General features: G+C 46.5%; 1 protein-coding gene across 1 annotated transcript in view; it reads right to left on the reverse strand.

Moving 5' to 3' along the window:
• Positions 1 to 25,828, reverse strand: part of FOXK2 (forkhead box K2) — a 71,877-nt gene that overhangs the window by 18,706 nt on the left and 27,343 nt on the right. Inside the window, exons 2-4 of the mRNA XM_025999410.2 lie at positions 6,684 to 6,878; positions 3,562 to 3,709; positions 1,162 to 1,308 (exon numbers count right to left, since the gene is read on the reverse strand). Coding sequence (XP_025855195.2) covers positions 1,162 to 1,308; positions 3,562 to 3,709; positions 6,684 to 6,878 — 490 coding nt within the window. The remainder of the gene's footprint in view (positions 1 to 1,161; positions 1,309 to 3,561; positions 3,710 to 6,683; positions 6,879 to 25,828) is intronic.

The raw sequence follows: 25,828 nt of genomic DNA on the forward strand, positions 1-25,828 counted from the left end.
TTATTCCATATCTTCCATAATCAAAGACCCGTACATGACTGAAGATCCCTTAACAAAGGAAATGTTCAGGATTTGGCTGGTGGGCTATTTTTATTAAAACATGTTTACATTTACAGGTAGAAGAAGAAAGTTCTTGCCCCTCATTAAACAGAAAATGGATTCCCCCAACCCCTACCCCCATCACTAGGTTATGGCTATGGTTTGGCATCCATTTCTCAAAGAGTCATTTACTCACTAAGCCTGAAAGGAAGACTGTTTCCATTCTCCGTTAGTTAATAAATTCAGGAACTGCAAACCTATGTTTCCTCCTTTATTATGCTTTTAATATTCTGTATTTCAGACTTGCCTTTCCTCTATTGTCTGAATTACAGAGGTCCTACTGGACGTCCAGTAAGTGGACACACACAACACAGACACACAGAAGAAAAAAAAAATGCTTGAAAAAAAAAAAGAGTGTCAAAGCTTAAAAACCAAACTAAATTAAAAAACTGAACAGGGAAATATGCACTGATTTCAAAGAGTCCTCTGAGGAGGCCCAGGTTCCACAGACACTCTAGGAACGATCGGACTGCACAGGTGCACAAGCAGGCAGGCTCCCCAATTTACCATGCAGGGCAGCACCACATTTATCTGTGTCCCTGTACTGAGCAATGGGAGAGGTCTTTTGAAGAAAGGTTCCTTGGTAAAACAGTCTGAAAACCATCTCTGTGCAGACTTGGAGAAGCTAGGTACGTCAGCAGATGCAATAAGGAAGACAGGAGAAAGCCTAAGTGAGGGATAGGCCGGGTTTCTAACCCTCCTTTACCTCAGACACAGGGAGTTAACTGCAATGGTGGAAGAGAAACCTCGCAAACAAATCCGTGCCTTTCCTATCCGTGGGGCAGTGACCATAAAAAACACAGGCTGAGGTTTGCTCCTAGAGCCGCTATTCCTTCTGCTCTGTGCAGGGGAGGTGAGCGCACAGGGTTAGCGGCGTCCAACATGCCTCCTCCCTGAGCAAAGGAGGGTCTCCCTCACCCTGTTCTGCTTTGCCCTGTGCCCAAGGTAAGGGAAGCAGCTTAAGTCCTCTCAGTTATCAATCAGCATCTACTGCCACATCACAGAAATATCTAAAAAAAAACAACAAAAAAAAACAAAAAAAACACCCTGAAACAGATTTACCTGCCAGCCCTTGTCCGCTGTCCTGTAGTACGGATAGTTTTTAGTGATGTGAGTATAAATTCCATTTAAAGTGAGCTGCTTATCAGGAGCCATCGTAATTGCCTGTACGATTAACTGTGCATAGGAATAAGGAGGCTTTGAGTCATCCTGTAGTTAAGTTAAAAAAAAAAAAAGAGAGAGAGAGATTACTGAAGATATCAAAATTTTTACTAAATTTACTAAAATTCAGGATTGTTGTTTTTAAGTGTTCCTGTGAAAATGCTTAGTTTTCCTTAGTACAAAAATATATAATCTGAAAAACATTTGGAAAATTTTCATGAGACAAATGGAAAAGTGTATAAGCAGTGTAACAGAATATTAAAACCACATAAGGAGAAACCCCACATGGCAAAAACAGAAAACATAAGGAAAAAAAGCTACTTTTCCTGACCTCATTAGAGTCCAGGGCAACACATGTAACATCACCGCCAGAGGCCCATCACATGGATCTAATAATAAAGTGAAGAGTCAGCGTGGCGAAGGGTGGAGCGAGCTGGCACTCCCTCCCAGGGCTCGGTGGGTCCTCACGCACTTAGGGCCAAAGGGACAACGGCTCAGAACCACCGCGTACCCATCAACTGCGAGGCTCCTCCTTACAGGAAACCCCACATAGAGGCAAGCACCGCATGCCACATGCTGGGCGCCTACACTGGGGTCTCAGGGACTTGGGCGGATGCTGTTCTAGTGTGCAGGGCTACTGTGAACACTGCAGAGTGCGCACACCCCTGGTGCCAGGGTGCTCAAGGCCACAAGTGGCTCCTTGTCACTGTAACAACTCAGCCCCCACATACATAAACCCAATGGGGAGAGGGTACACCCCTGGTTGTGAACTGGGAACTGTACGTATCAAGTTAAATGGACCACGAAGCATAATAGTAGACTCCAAGCAGTAAGCTACAAAAGAATATATTCAAGATGATACATGTTACTTGAGGTTTAAAAATGAACAATTTAGACATTTTTTAGGGATAAATACAAATGGAAAGAACAAACAGAGGACTGTCAGAAAAGGTAGAAAGACCTGCCAAGGAGAGGAGCATGGGCTTCAACCACCCGGGCTATGCTCCATCCTGCCAGCCAGTGGTGGGGACATGTTCCATGCAGACTGAACCACCCACCACCCCAGCACCCCAGCTTCAATAGCTAGTACTTGGGCTGGAGCACCTTGGCCGGGCTCCCCACCACTTATCCTGCGCTGTACCAAAGGGCCAGGCAGACGGCAGAGCTGGAGACCACCCAGGTACCAGGGAGAGAGCGTGAAGCCATCTCCACTGTGCTTATGCCATTCGGTGTGTTTCTCTGTCAACCTTTATTCTATACGTTTCTAAAAACTTTTTTTTAATTGAAAAATGTAATATGGATAGGAAAGCATGTAATACATCCTTATCAGCTGAAAACAAATGTTTATAAAATTAATGTCAGAACAACACTAGGTCAAGAGAAGAACACAGCTCACATCCCAGAAGCTTCCACATGCCCACCGAGCCCACAGTGTCTACCTCCCAGAGAGGCCCCCATTACTTCTGACATTTTACAGTAATCACAATCCCACTGTGATTAATTAAAAGTTTTATCATCTCAGAATGCATCCTGAAAAAAACACAATTTAGTTCTGCCTGATTTTAAACAGGCAAATGGATAAAACAGAATCCTACAGAGGGTGCCTCTGTGCCTGCCTCCCCTGCCCAGCACGCCCCATGCACGAGGCTCCCGGCTGCTGCAAACAGGTGGTGCATGGCTATGGTGCATCCATCCCATGGCTGTGCCTGTTCTATTGCACAAATAATAATACTACACACTGCTTTATCTTTTTCACTCAGCATTATACCAAGGACACTTCCACAGCAGTAGCTATGCTGCATGATAGTCCCCTGCTGGATCACTCTTCTCCAATGGGGCATTTAGGCTGCTTTCAATTTTCTATTAACTTTTGTTTGCGATTTCTGCCATTTCCTTTAGATGCAGTCCTAGAAGTGGTGTTACTGGTTCAAATAAAAACATGCATGGTCACAGCAAGGACCATCCCAAAAATGTGTGTTCTGTGCACCTGTGCATTCAGACACAAGCGTCTGTGACAGCAGGACTAAACCCCAGGAACAGTTTCCCGGGACAGAGTACACATCACCTTGTTGAGGACCAAGGGGTTCTCTTTTCCTCCACCAGCTCAGCTCTTAGCACCTGGACTCACTGCTGCCCACCGGGAAGCACCCAGTGCTGAATGACCAAGCTGTGCATCCCCCTCCGACATGTACTTCACAAAAGGCCCAGTTGGGGATGTTACTAGACCTACAAGCAAAGAAGTGAGGACAGCTGGCTACGTGACGGCCTCTGGGTTCTGTTTCAAGGCTATAAAACATTTACCTTTGGGCTGTCTCCACCAGAAGCTTCCTTTTCATTTTCTGGCTGCGAGTTGTCGGCCATTAAATTGAGGTCAGCTGGTATCACACGGCCCATTTTGTACCCCGAAGACCCTGCTCCCCGGGGGCTGGATGGGCAGGAGTTTGCAGCACTGTGGATGGGAAAAGGTTGCTGCTATCAGACTATTAGAGAACATACGTCACACTGTGCTTCAATGACCCGTTCTGATTTCAAGTACAAAGTAGGAGAGCATCAGCATTTCCTATGGAAAATGGACTCCTTAATTCTCTTAGAAATTTAAGATCACTCCAGAAAACGTGGAAATGAGGTATCTGCTTCCACATGTGTTATCTTAGTTACATAATCATAAAACAAACTCTCAAAGAGGGTGGTGGTCCACTTGTTTCACCAGTGAGGAAACTGAGGCTCTAGATGGTTCTAGAACTTACCAAGGACACAGAGCCACATGTGATGGCCCCAGGGCTCCAGCCCGGTAGAGGGCCACAGAGCACGTGCTCCACTGACTCCCTTCCCACCAAGGACATGGCCTCCAGCTACACTAGAAAGGTCAGGGACAGTCTAGAGAGAGATGAAGGCGGCTGGCCAAGTGCAGGGAGCACAGAAAGGGGATGAGGCCGTGGACATGGACCCAGGTGGCATCAGGCCCTGGAGCATATGCATCAGGTCAGTTAGGACACAACATACCCTAAATGCGGAAACAGGAACTTATTTTTTAAAATTAATTAATTAATTTTTAAAGTAAAGTCTACCTTCAACATGAGGCTCAAACAAGTCCAAGATCAAGAGTTGCATGTTCTACTGACTGACTGAGCCAGCCAGGCACCCAAGGAACTGATTTTTAAAGACATGCTTTTTTTCACAAAGGCAAGGCTAGGGTGCTGCTTCTTGATCTCTGTGATGACCGAAGGCCATCCACACTCACCTGTGGTGGTTCACCAAGCTGCACATTTGAGCTCCTGCTCCCTTTTCTATAAAGGACCATATTTTAAAACGAGAATGAGCTATGGAAATGGGAGGGAATTACGGTAAGATCGTCTAAGAAATCCATCCAGCTACACAACAGTATGTGCGGTTACATCTGAGTTGTGTTTGGGGAGGAAAATACTGCAATATATATTACAAATATATAGAAAATTTCTGGAAAAAATACCAAAAAACAGGAGTTACCTCTGAAAACCTGAGCTGAAAGTGGAGCAGAAGGAGAGGGAAGGGGAGGAGGCCCAGCACCGTGTGCAGCACTATTGGCCTCTCTACAATGAACATACACCAACAGTACATGCATTCACTCACTGGACAGGTGTTTACCGTAGGCCAGGAACAGTCTGCAAGTACTACTGGGGAGAGAAGCAGCAGGACTGCACTTCTTTAGACGCAGCATCTTAACTTAAACACTAGCTACCAGTAAGAAGTGCTGCCATGGGAAGGTGAGCGGCCCCACAGGGCTGGCTGCTGGGTTTGGAAAAGGCAAATCTGCTCCAGCCGTAAGTCATCTGCAGTCAGGCTCCCATGCTGCTGAACCACCCAGTGCAGGCGCTACACTGATCAACACTGGCTGCAGTGTGAGGCTCCAGGGTGTGGGGAGAGACGAGCAAACAAAACAAGAGGAAGACAGAGCAGAAGATGAGGAGGGGCTGGGTCAGGAGCTCTTCCCCATGCCCCCACCCCGCCCTGGCCCTGAGTGCCCATGCCATTGTCTAGGGAGTTGGTGTGCCTGTCTCCACTGCTGCTGCCCCTCTGTAGGCTGCTCTCCCACTGGGGTACACAGGACTTCCTCCTCTTCATCTGTCACTCTGTGTACTTTCACACAGTGCTGTACAAAACTCTGGCCATGTGGTTGCTAACTGTTGTCCCTCTGCTGACACAATGGCTATTTGGTCCATGTAGTCACATGAGACAAACTCAACCAAGTGGGAGAGACAGAGGCAACTTCCACAACACAGCAGCCACAGGATGGAGGCAGAGGAGGGAGGGGCCTGATGCCAATAGCAGGTGCTATGCAAGACGCCAGAGCCAGTCCACTCGCCACTCCCTCCACTTGAAAAATAAAACCCAACACAGATACCCTTCCAGAAGCCTACCGCTGATGCTCATTTTTAAGAAACAGACGTGTCTGCCTGAAAGATATAAGCCAGAGCCACCAGTTCCCCGTGTCCTCTCCCTGGCTCTGCCACATGCAGTGTCAGCCTGGACAGACAAGACAAACCCTGCCCTACCGCCCAGCTGTGCCCTGGACAAATCTGGACAGCAGAAGTCTGATTCAAGAGCACAGCACAGGCATTCATTTTGCACCTACATCTACATTACTCACAGCTAAGCAGAAGACACCCAGATACACACTATTCCCTTCTTCCGAGAGCCAACAGAACCTAGGAAGACTGACTCCTTTGAGTTCTGCCCCACATCACAGCACTTCGACCACACATGGCCACCTAACCTGCTCTGATCACACATGTCTGCAGGATCCCATGGCTGTTCTTGACCTGACCCTCAGCTACTGTCCTCTGAGACCTCAGCACAACCTAAGCACTGTGCTCTGGATTCTGGGTTCTGTACCAAGAGTGTGCCCCGAAGCCACAGACCTCTGCTTTCTGAAGCACCCAGTCTCTCTTAGGACATCAAGACAAACACAAGTGGGTTGCTTCATCACTGTGGTCAAACTCATCAATCCAAAGTACAAGTCATGAGAATTTACATGAAACTGCAGCAAACTAAAAACGCAAATGAAAACGTTATCTCAGAGTTTACAGCAACATAGCAAATTACCTGCCCCTTCACCTTACACTCAAATACAGAGAGTCCATAAGTGAAGACCAGGATCACTTGGGAACTGTGTTTCATACTCAGGAAATGGGGAGCAAAGGGTGTTCAAAAACTGAATGGCATGTGAAGCCCCCTCACACCTCCCTCTCTGCACATGTCCATTCCAGGAAGGGAGCTGGCGCTGCTGTGTACTCCTGGCTATCATTGTGATTTATGACAGCTTCTTTGAGTCCCAAGGCAGAAGGTGAGGAATGAAACTGAGATGTGGTTATATCCATCTCAGTAGGCATGACCCCACAGCCCAACCCTATGGTGACCCCTGCCCACCACATAAGCTGCTGTACCTGATGGTTCCCGTGGGGGAGGGAAGGGGACTGATGAGGTGGGCCATGGTGTCTGGAATGTTGATGGTCAGGGGCGAGATGTGGGCCTGCACAGGCTTCACCGGGGATTCGGGAGCCTCCTGCTTCTCCCTCTTCTCACTGGACAGGGCAGTGAACGTGATCTTGATGTTTGTGCTCGGGAACCTGAATGTGCACCTGAAAAAGAAAAGCCAACTGTCAGCACCTGCCTACCAGACTGGAGGATGGGGTGTCCCATTTACAGCAGAACATAGAGCCCAAGTGTCCCCAAATTCCACTGGAGCTTCATCTTGTGTGAAGAAGCCATGAAGAAGCCCACTTCAAGCTCACTCCACGTGTTATGATTCACTTAATGAATGAAACCACAAAGAGGCATTTCATGACTTTAAAATACTAGTAAATAGGGACACCTGGGTGGCTCAGCGGTTGAGCGTCTGCCTTCGGCTCAGGGTGTGATCCCGGGGTCTTAGGATCGAGTCCCACATCGGGCTTCCTGCATGGAGCCTGCTTCTCCCTCTGCCTGGGTCTCTGCCTCTCTCTGTGTCTCTCATGAATAAATAAATCAAAATCTTTAAAAAATAAATAAAAATAAAACACTAGTAAATAAATACATTCTTCAGACCAGCCAAATATAAGTAGGCAAAAGAGACTAAACATGATTTAATCTGCATTATTCCTTTTAAAATAAATATACAAGTCTATCTGGGTCATTAAGCAATGTAATTTTGTGGCTATTTCTTAATTAAGAACAAAAAAATCACTGCTTTTGAAGAACCCTATCACCTTTTACACTGAGCACATAAGAGCCAGAGATATTAAATTTCAGGGGAAGGGTTTACAATTCAATACTCTGGTTCACCTTTAATATAACTTCCTTGACATAACTGAAGTATATTTATTAAAAAAAAAAAAAGTAATGCAAGTCAAACATCTTTAAAGAGTAAGATTTAAAAATAGCTCCACAGGGCAACCCCGGTGGCTCAGCGGTTTAGCGCCGCCTTCAGTCCAGGGTGTGATCCTGGAGACCCGTGATCAAGTCCCGCATCAGGCTCCCTGCATGGAGCCTGCTCCTCCCTATGCCTGTGTCTCTGCCTCTCTCTCTCTCTCTCTCTCTCTCTCTCTCTCTCTCATGAATAAATAAATAAAATCTTTTTAAAAAATAAATAAATAAAAATAAAAATAGCTCCACAGACTCCTGGTCTCTGATCTCACACCCAGTTAAATATTAGTGCCTGAACTGTCCGCATATAAATGGCCAAACCACCAGCTGAGAGTACTCAGCTGACCTCTGTAGGTCCACCCAGGGCACCCATCTTGGTGGTCAGCTCTGTCCACTACTGCCCTACCTGGACACCTGCCAAGGAAAGATTCAGCATGTGGATGGAGGGCACATGTCCCTCCCACTTTGGTGACATTTTCAAGGTAATTCTTGCCAACACTCTAGCTGAGGGCTAGAAAGTAAGCCAACTGGCAGGGTTTTGACACTTGCTGCCTGGTTTCCTCCCCCTACACTCCATCCCTCGAATGCATGGACATCAAGTTCCCTGTCCCTTTACTTCCCTTATGAGGAGCACCAGTCAGTCCTGCAGCCTCAGTGGACAGAGCAGAACCTGGACTACCTGCTTCCTGGCATCCAGCACCCATACACTTCCCTGTTTCAACTTCTTGGGGCTCCCTTTTTTCAATCCATACTGGACTCTCCTTTACATCTCCATGTCCAATGCCCCAGACCAAGATTCCAGCCTCTGTGTGTCTCTGTCCACATTTCCTGCCTGGACAAGCTCATCCAGGCCTGTGACCTTCACCTCTATACATTCCTAAATGACTCCAAACTCCACATTTCCTACACTGTGGGCCTAATCTCTTCCCCATCTTCCTGATACCTCCCTCTGTACCTGCACTGACCATCTCTAATAAGGCCTCACGTCAGCTCCTCTCCAGAGCTCCCCCTAGCAGTGAACAGCATCACCCAGGTGCTCAGGCCAGAAACACAGGATTCACGTGGTCCACAAGCCATCAGCTCTCACCTCACAACATACTCATCATCAGAACTAAAAACATCTGCTCTACCAGAAGCCATGTTAAGACACTAAAAAGACAGGCCACTTTTTTGTCTTGTCCAATTTTTACAAATCATATATCAACAAAGGACTCATGTTGACTATAAAGATCTATCTAAAGGGAACAGTAAGAAAATAATCCACTTAGAAAATAGGCAAAAAACTAAAAAAAAACAAAAACAGAAAACACTTCACCAAAGACAGAGGAGGCAACTAAGCATGAAAAGATGAACAGTTAACCTCATTAGCCACTAGGGCAAGGGAAATTAAGACTGCCATGAGATGCCACTCGATGCCTATTAGGACAGGTAAGACTTACCAGGCTGACAACACCAAGTGACAGGGAGGATGAGGAGGGAGAGGTCTCCCTACACTGCTGGTGGGAAGGTAACACAGCGCAGCCTCCTGGGAAATCAGCCTGGCAGTTTCTCCCAAAGTCTCACACATGTATCAGAGGGCGAGGACCAACTGCATTCCTGGGCATGTATCCAGGAGAAACAAACACTTACGCTCACACAGGAACCTGCACAGGAATGCTCACAGCAGCTTTATTTGGAACACTCAAAGATGGGAAACTACTCCAATGCCCTTCGATGGGAGAATGGTTCAGCACACAGCGGCTCCTCCACATCGCGGAACACCACTCGGCAACTAAACGGAATGAGCTCCTGGTACAGCACCCACTGTGCAGGGCGCTGTGCCAAATAAAAAAACCCAGGCCCCAGAAGTTTTATCCTCCATAAGTCCATTTAAAGTAACATTTTCAAAATGACAAAATCACAGGCTTGGGGAAGAGACAGGGGCTGGCTGGGTGCTGGGGGAGGGAGGAGCGTGTAGCCCCAAAGAGGGAACAACAAGGAGTCCTGTGTGTGCTGGATGTGTCATCTGCATCTCAATCACACCACCACCAAGACACACAAAACATACCTATACAGGTGACAACATGTCACAGAATCACAATGACACACCAGAACCATCAATGCATGCAAAAACTAGTGGGAAAACCCATGTATCTACAGCCCCAACCACAAGCTGCCATACCACCTACCCGCCCCCCCTTGTCCCCCAGGCTGCTCCTGTGCAGTGATTCTCAGCTCCCAGGGACACTGAGCAGTGTCTGGAGGCCAGACAGGGATGCTGCCAACACCCCACAGTACATGGACGGCCCCACCACAGAGAAGAGATGCCCTGGGCAAGTCCCTCCCGTGCTGTTGGCCTCTCTTGCCCAGCCCTTCTCTGGGTCTGTCTGCACCCAGCAGCTACAGTTGAGTTTCTGAAAATATGCATGCAGTGTTCAGACACAAAAAGGCCAAAGGGAAAGTCAGCCTCCTCCCTACTGCCCTTGGGTAGTGGCCCTTCCCTCCCCATCCTTCTTCCCCTTCCAACTCCCCAGAGGCTCCTACCCCACGTCCCCTGCCTCTCATCCCTTCCTGCCCTCACCTGCTGCAAGGAGGTTCCCTCCCACATCTCACCCACCTAAGAGCCTTCCCTACCGGCCCTGCCTTCACCATGGCCACATGACTCTACGTTACACCCAGGATCGCTTATAGTCACCCTCAGCAGGCCGCAAGCTCCCTAAGAGCAAAGCCCTTCCCTGCTGGGGTCACTGCTACAACCCGGAGCTTACAAGAATCCCTGGTATACATGACACAGACCCTCAGTCCACACTGTGGAACTAAAAAGGGCCCAGTCTCATGTAATAAAAAGCTACTTAAAACAAGCATATCACATGAATAAAACAGAAAAAACCACAGGTAAACACCCTTACTGCTAGTATGAGATCTGAATCAACTCTCAGCTTAGAGAACGTGACTAAGACCCCGATGGCCACTCAGTTCTTAGCGTAACATACATGACAACTATACAGGGCAAGTTTTCCTCCCTTTCCTTCCACATACAGCAGCTGAGCCCCTGTCCTCAGACAAATCATTCTCCTGACATCACCAGGAAGGCCGGGCTGTCAGAACAGGCTCTACTACCCAGCCCGCAGGCCTCTGATCTCGTAGAGCAGTCACGTCACTGAGGCTCAGCTTTCTTCCTCGTGAAACAGATCGCAGCATCTCCCTCTTAAAGTCTTGGTGATTAACTCAGGTAATATTTACAAATGCTCAGGTGTTTAGTGAGATGAAAACCATATTACCTCCAGCTCCACTTCCAGACTTCCAGTAAGTCCAGACTTACTTTTCCTACAGACAGAATCTGCTATCTGTCCTATCGTCACCCTGAAAACTTACAGGAAGCCCAGTGTCCAGCAGGACAACAGCACACACACCTGCCTGTCCTCCACGCGGCGTGAAGCCAGCCAGCGCTGGGCACAATGCCGACAAGGGAACTCCAGCGAAGCCAGCTCTTCCCTCCTTCACAGAGCATACACAGCTCTCCCAGCGTTTATTTCTGCTTTTCATAGTAAGTGCACTCCCTCCACATTGGTCCTCAGCTTATACTTTTCTAGAGTGTCACTGACCTCTGTGCACGTAGGAAGGGCTGAGTACTGCCTTAGGGACAGGGTCCTGCCCCCTCAAGGACCTCCTTTGTGTCTGAGTCCCAAGGTTTCCAATTAAAGGTGATGATGGAGACTGTTCCTGGGGTCTCCGTGGTGCAGGTGCTGTCAGGAAACCTCAAGCTCCAAGTGCACGCAGGGTGTCTAAATGGAGGCAAGGTGCTATCACACCACCCACTGACAGCTTCTGACCTATGGCGTATGAGACTTCCAACCTGGCTATCTCTGGACACTGCCACCACCGCCCCACCCCCTTGACAGGTGAAGATGGTGGAATGTCTCCACTTTCATCTAAGAGGAAGTTTCTCATATGTGTATGAGCCATGAAACGTACCTAAAAACCACCCAGACATCCTGGTAACTTTTTATTTTTATTTTTTTTAACTTTTTTTTAACTTTTTATTTTTAAATCTAGGTTCTGATTACATAGGTGAGTTTCTGTGAAAATTCACCAAGTTACACAGGTATGATACATGTACTTTTCTGTACAAATAGTATACTTCAACAGACAGGAGTTATTATTTAAAAAAAAAAAAAAAGCCACCTGTGGGGCGCCTGGGTAGTGCCATCAGTTACGTGTCCAACTCTCGATTTCAGCTCAGGTATGATCTCAGGGTTGTGGCACTGAGGTCCAGGTAGGGCTCAGTGCTCAGTGGGGAATCTGCTTGAGATTTTCCCTCCCTCCCTCTCCCTCTGCTCCACCCCCACCACTCACGCATGCACACACACACTTTCTCTCTCAAATGAACAGATAAATTAAAAAAAATTTTTTTAAATTAACAAAATGCTAAAAAAAAAATGCTGATAATGTGCCAGGGTTTCACAGTGCTATTTTCTATACTTCTGTGCTAGCAATGGCCTATTTCTTTACCTGGGGTGTGATCACACTGGTACCCAAATTACAGATATAAGTGATTTTTCTATGTAGGTTACATTCAAGGTAAAATACACTACAACTGTTTTCAGGTTCTCTATGGAGTTCAATTAGCTATGAAATCCTCACTCCCCTTCAGGGTAGGTGAATGGCTGACCACTGCCTGCCTTTTCTAAGCTAAAAATAAAACACAGCAGGATAATTCTGATTAGTTGCCTTACAAACTAAAAAGGGCAGCAAAAACATTATAGTAGCTTGAAGGTGTTGATAAACCCAGGTGAGGGGATCCTCCCTGGACCTCTGCCTTCCCAACACTACCATCAAGTGGCCTGAATTTCAGGACTGGAAGTCCCATCCTGCTTGTGCACCCTGATCCACTTCCCTGCGGTGGCCTGCAGGCGGCAAGGCTGTGAGTGCCCGTGTCTCACACCTACCGTCACAAATACCTAACATGAGGTGTACTTTATTTATTTTAAGGATCTTATTTATTTATTCGTGAGAGACACAGAGTGATGGAGAAGCAGGCTCCCTGCAGGGAGCCCAACATGGGCCTCAGGACTCCATCCCAGGACCTCTCTGAGGTGCTCTTTAAAAACACTTTAATTGCGGGAAGCCTGGGTGGCTCAGCGGTGGGATGCCTGCCTTCGGCTCAGGTCATGATCCCGGGATCTGGGATGGAGTCCCGCACATCAGGCTCCTCACAGGGAGCCTGCTTCTCCCTCTATGTCTCTGCCCTCTCTCTCTCTCTCTCAGTCTGTGTCTCTCATGAATAAATAAATCTTAAAAAATAAATAAAATAAAAACTTTAATTGAGGTGCGCCTGGGTGGCTCAGCAGGTTAGGCATCTGACTCCTGATTTTGGCTCAGGTCATGATCTCTGGATCCTGGGATGGAGCCCGTGTCAGGCCCTGTGCTGGGCGTGCAGACTGCTTAAGATCCTCTCTGTTCCTCTCCCTTGCCCCATGCATGCACACTTGCTTGTGCACTCACTTTCTCTCTTATCCTGAAAGATTTGTAATGAAGCTCAATACAAGAATATAAATGTTTATAAGACCCTGACAATTATGAATAACAGATGAAAGAGAAAGATAAAGAAACAAACAGTACAACAAGCTAGTCAGATGGCAGAATCACAAATCACTCGGTGAGAAACGACCAGAAGCGTGAATCACAGGACAGCAGCCTGGGGGTACTGAGCACCTCTGAGAACTGAGAAGTTGCACGTCTTGAACCACAAATCAAAATTTACAGCAGCAACACAAAAGCTGATGGTTTCAAACATATGGAAAGGACCCTGATAAGAAATTAAGTATCTTTTACTTCAACAAATGTTAATGATTTTAACACAGATTCAGACTTGCACACATCTCTTCCTCTCCGTGCTCACCCTCCTGTACTTGGTGCCTGGAATGGGAACTCTTACAAATGAGATCTGCACACCAATGGCCTCAGCCCAGAGCTCTGAATAATGAGATTCGCAGAGAGCCTCCTGACATCCTTCTCTGCTGTGCCATGGCTCACTCACTCAGAAAGACACACCCCCGGAGCTGGAAAGATCTCACAAGGTGTGAGACTTCTCCCTACTCAAAAACACACATCTGGATGCAAATCAGTCATTATTAGGTTTACTCTGGAATCACTGAAGTTTTTATTTTTTTTAAAATAGTATATATTTTTTAGGATTTTTTATTTATCCATTTGAGAGAGAGAACCCGAGCAGGGGGAGGGGCTGAGGGAGGGAAAAGCAGACTGCCCGCAGAGCAGGGACCTTGTGGTGGGGCTCAATCCCAGGGCCCTGAGATCATGATCTAAGCCAAAGGCAAACGCTTCACTGACTGAGCCACCGTCTCTCAAGTTTTTTAGAGTATTTCAGAAATTTTAAAAACTTCACAATTGTGATCCATCCACACAGCACCAACTTGGTTTGGTGTCTTGTAGATGAGAAGACCACTCTGGAAGGAACCAGAGTAACTGTAGAGGTGCAGGGGAGAGACCTGCAGACACCTTCCCTCCTGCCATGGCACAAAGTGGCAGCAATACCCCCGCGATGGGGTGCACACCACCTCACCTCTGGACTTCCTGCTAAAAATAACTAGCATTATCTCACCAGGAGGAAAAACATCAGACAAACCGAGGGGCATCCTACATAATAAAGGGCCTGTCCTCCTCGAAAATGTCAATGCCATGAGAGTCAAAGAAAGGCTGAGGGATAGTGACAAATGAGAAGAGGTCAATGAAAGTGTGACCCCACTCTGAGAACCATTCTGGTTTTTCTTTTGCAATGAAATTCTTCAGCAAATGACCGCTGAAGTCAAAGCAAGGTCACTGGGCTAGATCACAGTACTGTACCAGTGCTCACTGGCGTTGGTGCCAGTGCCATGGTTACGGAAGATAATGTTTTTAGGAAACACACGTGGGGGAAGAAAAAAAAAAAGGAAACACACGTGGGAATACTTTAGAGGTAAAAATCCATCATGCATGCAACTTACTCTCAATTTCAGAAAAAAAAATGATAAAGCATGTGTGGTAAATGTGACTATTTGGGGAATCTGGGAAATGGGAATTTCCTGTTCTATTTTTACAGCTTTTCTAGATGTCTGAAGTGATGCAAAGAAAAAGAAAACATTTTTGGAAACTTTAAAAATGTCCAGTGCATCTAGGCCATCTATGCCAGGCTAGGAACTGTGCACAACGTCCGGCATATCCATGACACCCGTGACAAGGTAAGCACACACACAGAGAACGTTTGGAGACCATCTGACTCCCCCAGCTACTCACTTGCTTGAGTTCCACAGAAGTGCTGGTCTAAAAAAAAAAAAAAAAAAAAAAAGAAGTGCTGGTCTACACTGGACTGGACCTTTGCTCCCGACAACCTGAAAGCCTACTCTGGACCATAACTCTCATCCTCATCCCTTCTGTGGGCATCTATGACATCTTAGAGTCCCATCAAAATCCAAGCACAACTTTGTGGGACAAAACATAGTTAATGAAATGTCACTTGATGGGTGGCTGAGGGGCTCTGTTAGTGAAGCGTCTGCCTTTGGCTCAGGTCATGATCCCAGGGTCGTGGGAGCAAGTCCATCAAAGCAGGGGGGCTGCTTCTCCTTCTCCCTATGCCTGCCACTCTCCCTGCTTATGTCCTCTCTCTCAAATAAATTTTTTTAAAAAGGAAGAAATGTCACCTCACCGTAATTCTCACTGACTCCTGATCCTCGTCCTGGGCCTCAGGCTAAGCACTACGACCTCAGTTTGGGAGTACACAGGACAGTACCATGGCCACGTTCACACACTGACCCTGACACCTGCATACTCTCATTCACCCAACACGGCTGACATCGGTTACATACACACACCATCTCATCCCTGGGCTTCCAAATTATGACCTAAGAAGCCATGGTCGGTGGTGACACCATAGTCCATACTCTGGATTTCTTCTCCCTCGGAAGAATTATCTGTCCCATCTTCAATGCAGCAATCGTCTCACAGAGCAGTATCTCCCAAACCATGATCCTTCAGCACAGCACACAACATCCACCAGCCAGCAAGGCTGAATCCTGCTGTGGTAACAAATGGCCCCCAGATCTCTGTGGCTCACAGCAAAGGTTTGGATCTATCATCTGACACTCACACTACACAGCAGCTGGTCTGCTCCACATTCGTCTCACTCTGGGACCCAGGCTACTGTGGTGGCCCCATTTAAGAAACTGCAGTCCCAAGGCAGAGTGAAAAAACAGAAGGCAGGAGCCAAGTCCAAGAGCCACACCTGCAGTCAATGTGCAGAAGGGGCCCATGGGAAGGACCTCCTCCACGTTAGCAATCCCAAAGAGGGGGTCTGGAAATCGTTTCAAACCCTTTCACCTACACAACTAACCACAGAGACACGAGGCTGAATTGCTGACCTGTTTTCAGGGGAAAAAAAGGAGAGACCAGTTACTCTAAGTCATTCACCTATAACAAGTGGCAAAGATAATCTACTGTAAAGGGGAGAAAAATCTCATAGTTTAATCTCACAACTGGCAAAGGAAACTGCTGTGTTGATAAAAACGTGTTGTACAGGGCGGACAGTGCTCCAAGGCCATCAACGACGTGTGAGCGGCAATGACCACCCAGACGGTGGAGGCAGGGACACCTGGCACAGGTGGCTGAGCGATCTCACAGCCATGCATCTGCTCTGCACTCAGCGGGGAGTCTGCTTCTGCCCTTCTCCCTCTCCCTCCCCACACCTGCGAGAAAAAAAAAAAGAAAGAAAGAAAAGAAAAGAAAAGAAAAGAAAAGAAAAGAAAAGAAAAGAAAAGAGAGAGGGAGGGAGGGAGAGAGGGAAAGAACGGAAAGAAAGGGAAGGAAGGAAAGGAAAGGAAAGGAAAGGAAAGGAAAGGAAAGGAAAGGAAAGGAAAGGAAAGGAAAGGAAGAAAGAAAGAAAGAAAGAAAAAGAAGAAAGAGAGAGAGGGAGGGAGGGAAAGAAAGAAAGGGAAGAAAGGGAAGGAAAAGGGAAGGAAGGAAGGAAGGAAGGAAGGAAGGAAGGAAGGAAGGAAGGAAAAGAAGGAAAAGAAAAGAAAAGAAAGAAAAGAAAAGAAAAGAAAAGAAAAGAAAAGAAAAGAAAAGAAAAGAAAAGAAAAGAAAGAAAGAAAGAAAGAAGAGGGCAGCCCCGGTGGCGCAGCGGTTTAGCACCGCTTGCAGCCCAGGGCATGATCCTGGAGACCCTGGATTGACCCACATCAGGCTCCCTGCATGGAGCCTGCTTCTCCCTCTGCCTGTGTCTCTGCCTCTCTCTGTGTGTCTCTATGAATAAATAAATAAAATCTTAAAAAAAAGAAAGAAAGAAAGAAAGAAAGAAAGAAAGAAAGAAAGAAAGAAAGAAAGAAAGAAAGAAGAAAGAAAGAAAGAAAGAAAGAAAGAAAGAAAGAAAGAAAGAAAAGGAAGCGGGGGAGGAGGAGGACGACGACGACAGCAGCAGAATCCTCTACATGTGAGGAGACCTGTGGACCTTTAGGCCTGGAAGGTGAGAGGTGGGAGGAGGAAACCAGTGCAGAGACTCCCCAGGAGCCCAGGACGTGTGGCACTCACACCCTGGGGGCAGTGAAGACAGAAAGGGGACGGGGTTCGGAAACAGAAAGATGCAGCCTGTGGATACACTGCTAAGCGTGGGCTGAGGGAAGACCTCAGGATGCTCAGGAGACAAGGGCACCAATTACTAGGATGGGGGTGGGTGAGAAGCAGGTTAGGTGGACACATGATATGTGACGTGTCCCTTAGCCACCACCACAGGGAGAGGTCTCCCAGCCCTTAGTGAAGCCGGCTGGACACACACCCCAGTGTCCTCAGCACAGAGACGGCGCCTGTGCCACGTCCCAGAAGAGAAGGAGCCTGAGAAACTCAGCCAGCAGGTGCGGCAAGAAAACCACCTTAGGGACTCAAACAAGCATTCCTTCAAAGCAGCATCACTAACATAAGAGTTTGAAACGGGTTCCGGGGCACCCCCCGGGGCGCAGCGGTTTAGCGCCGCCTGCAGCCCGGGGTCTGATCCTGGAGACCCAGGATGGAGTCCCGCGTCAGGCACCCTGCACGGAGCCCACTTCTCCCTCTGCCTGTGTCTCTGCCTCTCAGTCTCTCTCTCTCTGAATAAATAAATTAAAAAAAAAATGCTTATAAAACGGGTTCCGGTCCTAACTGAGCCCTGACAGCAAGCCATACTGCTTTTTTTTCCTGCAAAAATGGAAGACAATTACTCAGCCTGAGCCCCGAGAAGACTGAAGCTGGAGGCGCTTCTGTTCACCGCTGTCTTCCACCAGTCTCCTCAACTGTGTGAAACACGGAAACGTACGGTGCCGCCTTTCCTGAATCATCGCCCCCACCCAGTCAAACCCCCTACTCATCAGTCACCCCCTACCCTACGCTGCCTCTGCCACGAGCAAGGAACAACGTGCCCACGCCACGGTCAGTGCTGCCGACAGGCCACCGGGCCGCCACCACCAGCAGCCTGAGGTGGCCCGAATCTGGCGGGCACTCCTCCGCCCCAGAGGAAGCAGAGGCTACTCATAGGGCACAAGTTGTAAGTACAGAGCTTGACCAAGTTTGAGACAGTTTAGAACAATGAAAAATATACTGGAAAAAAAATAATCAGAAACCCCAAGTAGTCTATACTTTTGTCACTCCTCAGCAATGAAACTCAAGCAACACCTATCGCCTCAGCCTGAACTTCCTACCCTGCAAACTGCTAGAACACTAGTTTTCCATGAAAACCTCTGAAATGTGATGCGATGATGCGCATTACAGCAGGCCGGGCTGTCCCAGTCCTGATGAGGTCCAGGTCCAGCAGGATCCTCTCCTCAGAGCATAAACCTGTCGCTTCCAGGAGACGCCTGCAGCTGGGGCTCGGGACCTTCCTGCTGAGCCCGATCTTTGCGTGAAGCACTGTACTGCCATGCTTTGCTCCAAGATGACTTAGAAACTACACAGCTTATGATATAAAGCCCTTGCATAGGAGGGGCCGGCTGTGGAGGCACATGCCGGCTCAGCCACACGCGTGCTGTGCAGAAGGGCGCGCAGAGGCGGCTTAATGCTCTACTACCATCATCTTGAAATCCTCAAGAATTTCATTTCTGAATTTATGTTTTGTAAGTGAAGCCCAATGACACATGGAGTATAGGCTCGGGGCATGGAGCCCCAGCTCTCCCACATCTTGTCCTCCTGCACCAGCACCTCTCCCATGACCATCCTCTGTCCCAGATGGGGTCTGGAAGGGACAGGTGTCCGGGAGGGTCTGCACTTCCCCCTCGAGTGCCCCCTGCCCAAGAAAGCTTGATGTTAAGTAACAAATGAAAACACCGTGGCAGGCTGAGAAAGACCAGGGAAGAAAGAAGAGGTCTTTTCCTGTTTTCTCAGTCCACATTTTCACTGCACCGGAGCCCAACTATTATGGGCTGGCCCCGTGTCCTAAGATATTAGATGTTAGGATGGTGCACTTCCAAAGGCAGACCTGGAAGTCTGATACCCACATACCTGGAAGCCTCAATTCAAGAAACACGGCTGACCCAACTTCGGGCACTGGTGCTGGATTTCCAGCAATACACTCGAGCAGCAGCTTCACAAGTTGCTGCCCAGTGTTTGAGTTTTTCCTTGATTTTTTTTTTTTAAAGATTCTATTTATTTATTTATGAAAGAGACAGAGAGAGCGAGGCAGAGACAGGCAGAGGGAGAAGCAGGCTCCCTGCAGTTGAGGGAGCCTCCATCCCAGGATCCCGGGATTACACCCTGAGCTGAAGGCAGATGCTCAGCCACCCAGGCGCCCCTTTTTCTTGGTTTAGAGAAGAATTGTGTGTGTGTTTTGTCACTCCTCCTACTCTCCATTTGCTGTCAGGGGAAAGGCCGACTCAGACGAGAACATTCATTTAAGATCCTGATGCCAGTCTGGGGGTGAGGCTGGCAGATGTTGGTATTGTTGACTCTGATGCTCTGTGCTTCCAGCAGCCTTATAAAACATGATACAAATTCTGCTTTAATTTTCAGTATGTAGGGCAGCCCTGGTGGCTCAGTGGTTTAGCGCCATCTTCAGCCCAGGGCCTGATCCTGGAGACCCGGGATCGAGTTCCACGTGAGGCTCCCTGGATGGAGCCTGCTTCTCCCTCTGCCTGTGTCTCTGCCTCTCTCTCTTTCCCTGTGTTTCTCACGAATAAATAAAATCTTTTTTTAAAAAATTTTTCAGTATGTAATCCTCAGTCATTCAGGACACGCTCCAGACTAATGGGGACTTCTATTAGTTGTGAGAAGTAATCCCAATAGCAGCACTCTCTTGTCTGAAAGGATACATCCACATCTTTTGGTGCAGATGGCTGGGTGGACTCTGGCTGTCTCACTCATGGTAGCAGCCGACAAGTGCACTGAGCATACAGGAGGTGCTCAATGAGAAACAATATTCCTCTGAAGTGGGACTGCTTTTGAGATTACTCTATCCCAAACTTGCTCAAAGTTTGGGACTCATGTTGAGACCAGAGTAGGCTCCCCAACAAACACATGTTGCCCAGATTCAGTTTATAGCAATCCCTTCTGCTAATGCAGAAAACCAAGAGCCTCCAAATCTCTTTTTTTTATTTTTTAAAAGATTTTATTTATTTATTCATGAGAGACACACAGAGAGAGAGGCAGAGACACAGGCAGAGGGAGAAGCAGGCTCCATGCAGGGAGCCTGACGTGGGACTCGATCCAGGATCATGACCTGGACCGAAGGCGGCACCACACCGCTGAGCCACCCGGGCTGCCCCAAATCTCTCTTTTTTAAAAGATTTTATTTATTTATTAATGAGAGACACACAGAGAGGCAGAGACACAGACAGAGGGAGAAGCAGGCTCCCTGAGGGGAGCCTGATACAGGACTTAATCCCAGGACCCTGGGATCATGACTTGAGCTGAAGGCAGATGCTCAACCACTAAGTCACCCACGTGCCCCTGATTGTACATCTTTAAGTGAAAACTTAAGGAGTCAACAAATGAATATGTACAATATATGAATAAGCCACCAAGAAATGAAAAGGCAGGGACACCTAGGTGGCTCAGTTGGTTAAGCATCCAACTCTTGAAGCTCAGATCATGAGCTCAGGGTGGTTGAGATCAAGCCCTGCATAGGGCTCTGCACTCAGCAGGGAGCCCGCCAGAGATTCTCTCTCCTTGCCTCCCACTCTCTGTTTTTTTTTTTTTTTTTTTTTTTTTTTTTTAATTTTATTTGACAGAGAGAGAGAGAAAGCATGAGCGGGGGAAGGAGCAGAGGGAGGAGGAGACTCCCGGGTGAGCAGGCTTCACAGGGCTAGATCCCAGAACTCTGGGATCATGACCTGAGCAGAAGGCAGATGCTCCACCAACTAAGCCCCCAACTAAGCCCCCAATGCCCCCCACTTTCCCTCTCTTAAAAAAGGCAAGGAACAAAACAGGAGGAATATTTGTTAATACACAAATGCAAACAATCTGTGTTCAGGATACATAAAATTCAACAATTAAGAACACAAACAACCCATTAAAAATGGTCAAACAGGGGATCCCTGGGTGGCTCAGTGGTTTGCCACTTGCCTTCAGCCCAGGGCGTGATCCTGGAGTCCGGGGATCGAGTGCCATGTCAGGCTCCCTGCATGGAACCTGCTTCTCCCTCTGCTTGTGTCTCTGCCTCCTCTGTGTGTGTGTGTCTCATAAATAAATAAAATCTTTGGAAAAAAAAAAAAAAAAGATCAAACAGACTTCTAATAAAGAAGATACAAGGGCACCTGGCTGGCCCCAGTCAGCAGAGCATACCACTCTTATCTTGGGGTCATAAATTCAAGCCCCACATTGGGCCCAGAGTTACTTAAAAAAAAGGATACAAGAATGGCCAAAGAGTATGGGAAAAGATGCTCAACATCATCAGTGAAATGCAAATCAACCACAATGAAATACTACTACACATCCAATGAATGGCTAATATTTTGCTGACAAAACCAAGCACAGACAAGGATACAGAGCAACTAGAACTTTCCCACAATGCTGGTGGAATACAAAACGGTGGGACAGCTTTGGAAAAGTTTGTCAGTTTATTTGGCCAAGAGAAATGAGAGCATCTGTTCATACAAAGACTTGTTCATGAATGTTCACAGATGCATGATTCGGAATAGTCCAAACTGGAAACTGCCCAGGTAACCAGCAACTGGTGAATAGATCAAAGGTGGTATGGCCATACAAGAAAATACTTCTCAAATACCACTCAATAATCACAAAGGAAAAATTGCCCAAATAAGCAACATGGATGAATCTCAGAAAGGTTAATCAGAAAAGATAAAGTGAACGAGTATATCTTGCATGATTCAATTTGTAAGAAATCCTAGAAAAGATAGGACTAGTCTACAGTGACAGAGGCATATGAGTGACTGCCCATTTTCAGCGGGACAATGAGGGAAGACTGCAAAGAGCCAGGAGGAAGATCCCGGAGAAGAGACATTCTGGTATTTTGACTGGAGTTTTGGTTCCGTAGGTGTATACATTTGTCAAAACTCTTTGAAAAGAGCTTTGTTTTATCCTATGTAAAATAAACCTCAAAATTATTTTTTGTTCATCAAAAAAAAAAAAATCTGGCAACAATATATTTATATATGTATAAGTTATGCTATAACATAGTTTATATCATACACTATACAGCAGAAAATAGCAAACAAACGGGATCAGAAAAATAACAAGTATATTTTCTTCCTAAACTCTAAAAGATCAACTCGATCTCTTTCTGGGGTGCACACACCACCTCTGGACTAATATCCTAGAGACACATTGTCACATTTGTTTTACCTGTGAATTTCCACCCACATACTCTGGTTTCTCTTCAGATCGTATAAATCTTTCGCCTGAAGTTCCACGCACAAGGAATACAATGCCTAGAATTATGGGAGGTTCCCCCCCCCAATTTCACTGAAATATAACTGCAGTATAACATAGTATAAATTGGGGTACCTGCGTGGCTCAGTGGTTGAGCATCTTTGGCTCAGGTTGTGATCCCCAGGTCCTGGGATCGAGTCCTGCATCAGGCTTCCCATGGGGAGCCTGCTTCTCCCTCTGCCTATGTCTCTGCTTCTCTCTGTGTGTCTCTCATGAATAAATAAATAAGGGCAGCCTGGGTGGCTCAGAGGTTTAGCACCGTCTTCAGTCCAGGGCGAGATCCTGGAGACTGGGGATGGAGTCCCGCGTCGGGCTCCCCACAGGGAGCCTGCTTCTCCTTCTGCCTGTGTCTCTGCCTCTCTCTCTGTGTCTCTCATGAATAAATAAATAAAATCTTAAAAAAAGAATAAATAAAATCTTTTAAAAAATGGTATAAACTTAAGGAATACAATGTAATGATTTGATATTGTGTACATTTGATATGGCTATACTACAAAATGATTACTACAAATAAGGTAAGTTAACATCTATAACCTTGGTTACAATTTTATGTGTGTGGTGAGAACTTTTAAGATCAATTCTAACAACTTTCAAATACACAAGATATTGTTAACTACAGACAGACACTATGCTGTACATTATATCTTCAGAACTTATCTTATAACTGGAGGTGCCTCCCCTTTGACCACCTTCACTCATCTTCCCCACCCTAGGATTGTATATTCTAGATCAATAATAAGGCTGCCAATGACATAGTAGTAAGAGAGATCACTGTATTGACCTCCTTGTCAAATGATGAGTTTTTATGTATGTTTGACTCTGGGGTAAGGCATTTTATCGGTAGCGCACTTTATAAAAAGATTAATTTTGACTATTTATAGGGACACAAAAGCATAACCCAGAAGGGAATGGCAAGGACTGCTTTCTGAACAGGCAGCTCTGACATGGGGTTACCCTCCACCACACTGAGGTGCTTCAATGGTGAGCCCGTGCACAAACATTTACACTTTCCCTTGTCAGGTGAGCTACACACAAGAGATGTACATCAGCTGAACCTGCAGGAAAGCATTCTGAAAATACTATGTTGAACTGCCAATAAGCACAGGAAATGATCCTCAACTCATCATTTGTCCTCAAGAGAAATGCAAATTATAACCACAAAACACCACCACTACACATCCACTAGGAAATCTAAAATGAAAAAGAGAATGCAACACTGATGAAGCTGTGAAGCCACCCAAACACTCCCTTACATGGTGTTAATGGAGTATAAACTGTACAAAGCACTTTCCAAAGTGGTTGCACCTATGAAAGTTGAACATATGCACATCCTGTGAGCCAGCACAGCCATGGAGCCAAGAGTACACCCAACAGAAATGTGTGTGCTCCTCAAAACACAGCTACAGTAATCGAAAAATTTCAATTACAAAAAGTCTTCCAACTTACAAAAATATCTAGAAAAACTCATGGCAGCACGGTCCATTATAATAGACCAAAATAAAACCACCTCAACTATAGCAGAATTGTGGTATACCCACATTACTGAATACCTTATGGCAAAGAGAATAAGTGATTAACAGCTAAGTACAAATATATGGGCTAATCTCACATTTTATTCAGTGAAAAGCCAACAGCACTCTCTGAAGTCCATGTATACGAAGTTCAAAAGCAAACAAATCCGCCTCTGGTTTAGAATTCAGGACAGTGGTTCTGTGGTTGGGAGGGGTCCTTGTGGGGTGCTGATGATACATGCAACGTTTTGTTTTTTTTTTTTAAGATTTTATTTATTTATTCACAATAGACACAGAAAGAGAGAGGCAGAGACACAGGCAGAGGGAGAAGCAGGCTCCATGCAGGGAGCCCGACGTGACTCAATCCCGGGACTCCAGGATCGCGCCGTGGGCCAAAGGCAGGTGCTAAAACTCTGAGCCACCCAGGGATCCCCCATGCAATGTTTCTTTCTTTCTTTCTTTTTTTTATTTATTCATGATAGTCACAGAGAGAGAGAGAGAGAGAGAGAGGCAGAGACACAGGCAGAGGGAGTAGCAGGCCCCATGCAGGGAGCCCGACGTGGGATTCGATCCCGGGTCTCCAGGATCGTGCCCTGGGCCAAAGGCAGGCGCAAACCGCTGCGCCACCCAGGGATCCCCCATGCAATGTTTCTTAACTGGGGGCAGATTACATGGTAGGTTGTCATTAAGCTTTGCACTTAGATCTGTGCACTTTTCTGCGTGTGCATTACACTAAAACAACAATGACAATTATGGAAGATGACAATCAAGAATTTACTTGCAAGGTCCAGGTGAGAAATCACTAAGTCAAGAGCTATGTAGAAGAGGGAAGGGTAAGGGACAAGTGTGAGAAATGTCCAACTGAACTGACTGAGACAGACGTCATTCCACCAATATAGAGAAGCAGAGTAGACCAAGGAAAGGCTTGAACTCCACCGACCTGAATGGACCACACTGGCTCATTTGAGAAAAGGAGCGCACCTGAAACAGATAGAAATAGCAGGACTGCAGATTCAGAGCTGGAGGCTTCAAGCTACAGAATGAGAATAGACACCTGTCAGCATCTTGCTCCTCATAACCCTACTACAATGACTTGCCGCCAAGCAACCCTACACCGCATACAGGTCCACAATCCCCTGCTCACAAATTCTAAGAGATAAACAGCTCCAAAAACCCTGACCTGAAATCGTCTGGCAGCCAATTCTGACCCAAACTGAGAAAGAGCTAATTATAGCCTTTAATTATCCTGCTTAGAATATTCATGTATTTCATGACAGAAATCCTAATGTGTTGAATTACAGGGTGCTAAGAGTGTGAAATAATATACAGTACACACAATGTACTACTTTTCTAAGATCTAAACTACTCTCTGGAGCACGTCTGGTTCCACGGGTTGAGGATGGGATCCACGGATTGAGGGTGGGATCTGTATATGTATATGTACTGCCTGTTGGCTATGCATTGTGCTATTTCCCTATGAATTTCTCTAAAAAATTCTAATTTGTTTGAGGGGAAATCAGATGGCTTGCTTCAAAAAGAAAAACTCCACTAAGCTATTGTCTACAACAGAATATCAATTAATATTTGTGTTATTAATAGGCAATGAATGCACATACATAAAATGTAAAAGCTACCAAAGAGTGAAAACTAAAAACAGCAAGATTCCATCCCTCCTACAGCATTCCCACTGCTCTGGTTTCTAAATAGATCTCAAAAATAGATCCCAGAACTATTAAACTATTCAAATAAACAAGTAAATAAGCAAGCCCTGAGCTCCAAGCAGACAAATAGTGTCTGCT

This window comes from Vulpes vulpes, chromosome 2 (assembly GCF_048418805.1).
Source record: "Vulpes vulpes isolate BD-2025 chromosome 2, VulVul3, whole genome shotgun sequence".
Lineage (NCBI taxonomy): Eukaryota > Metazoa > Chordata > Mammalia > Carnivora > Canidae > Vulpes > Vulpes vulpes.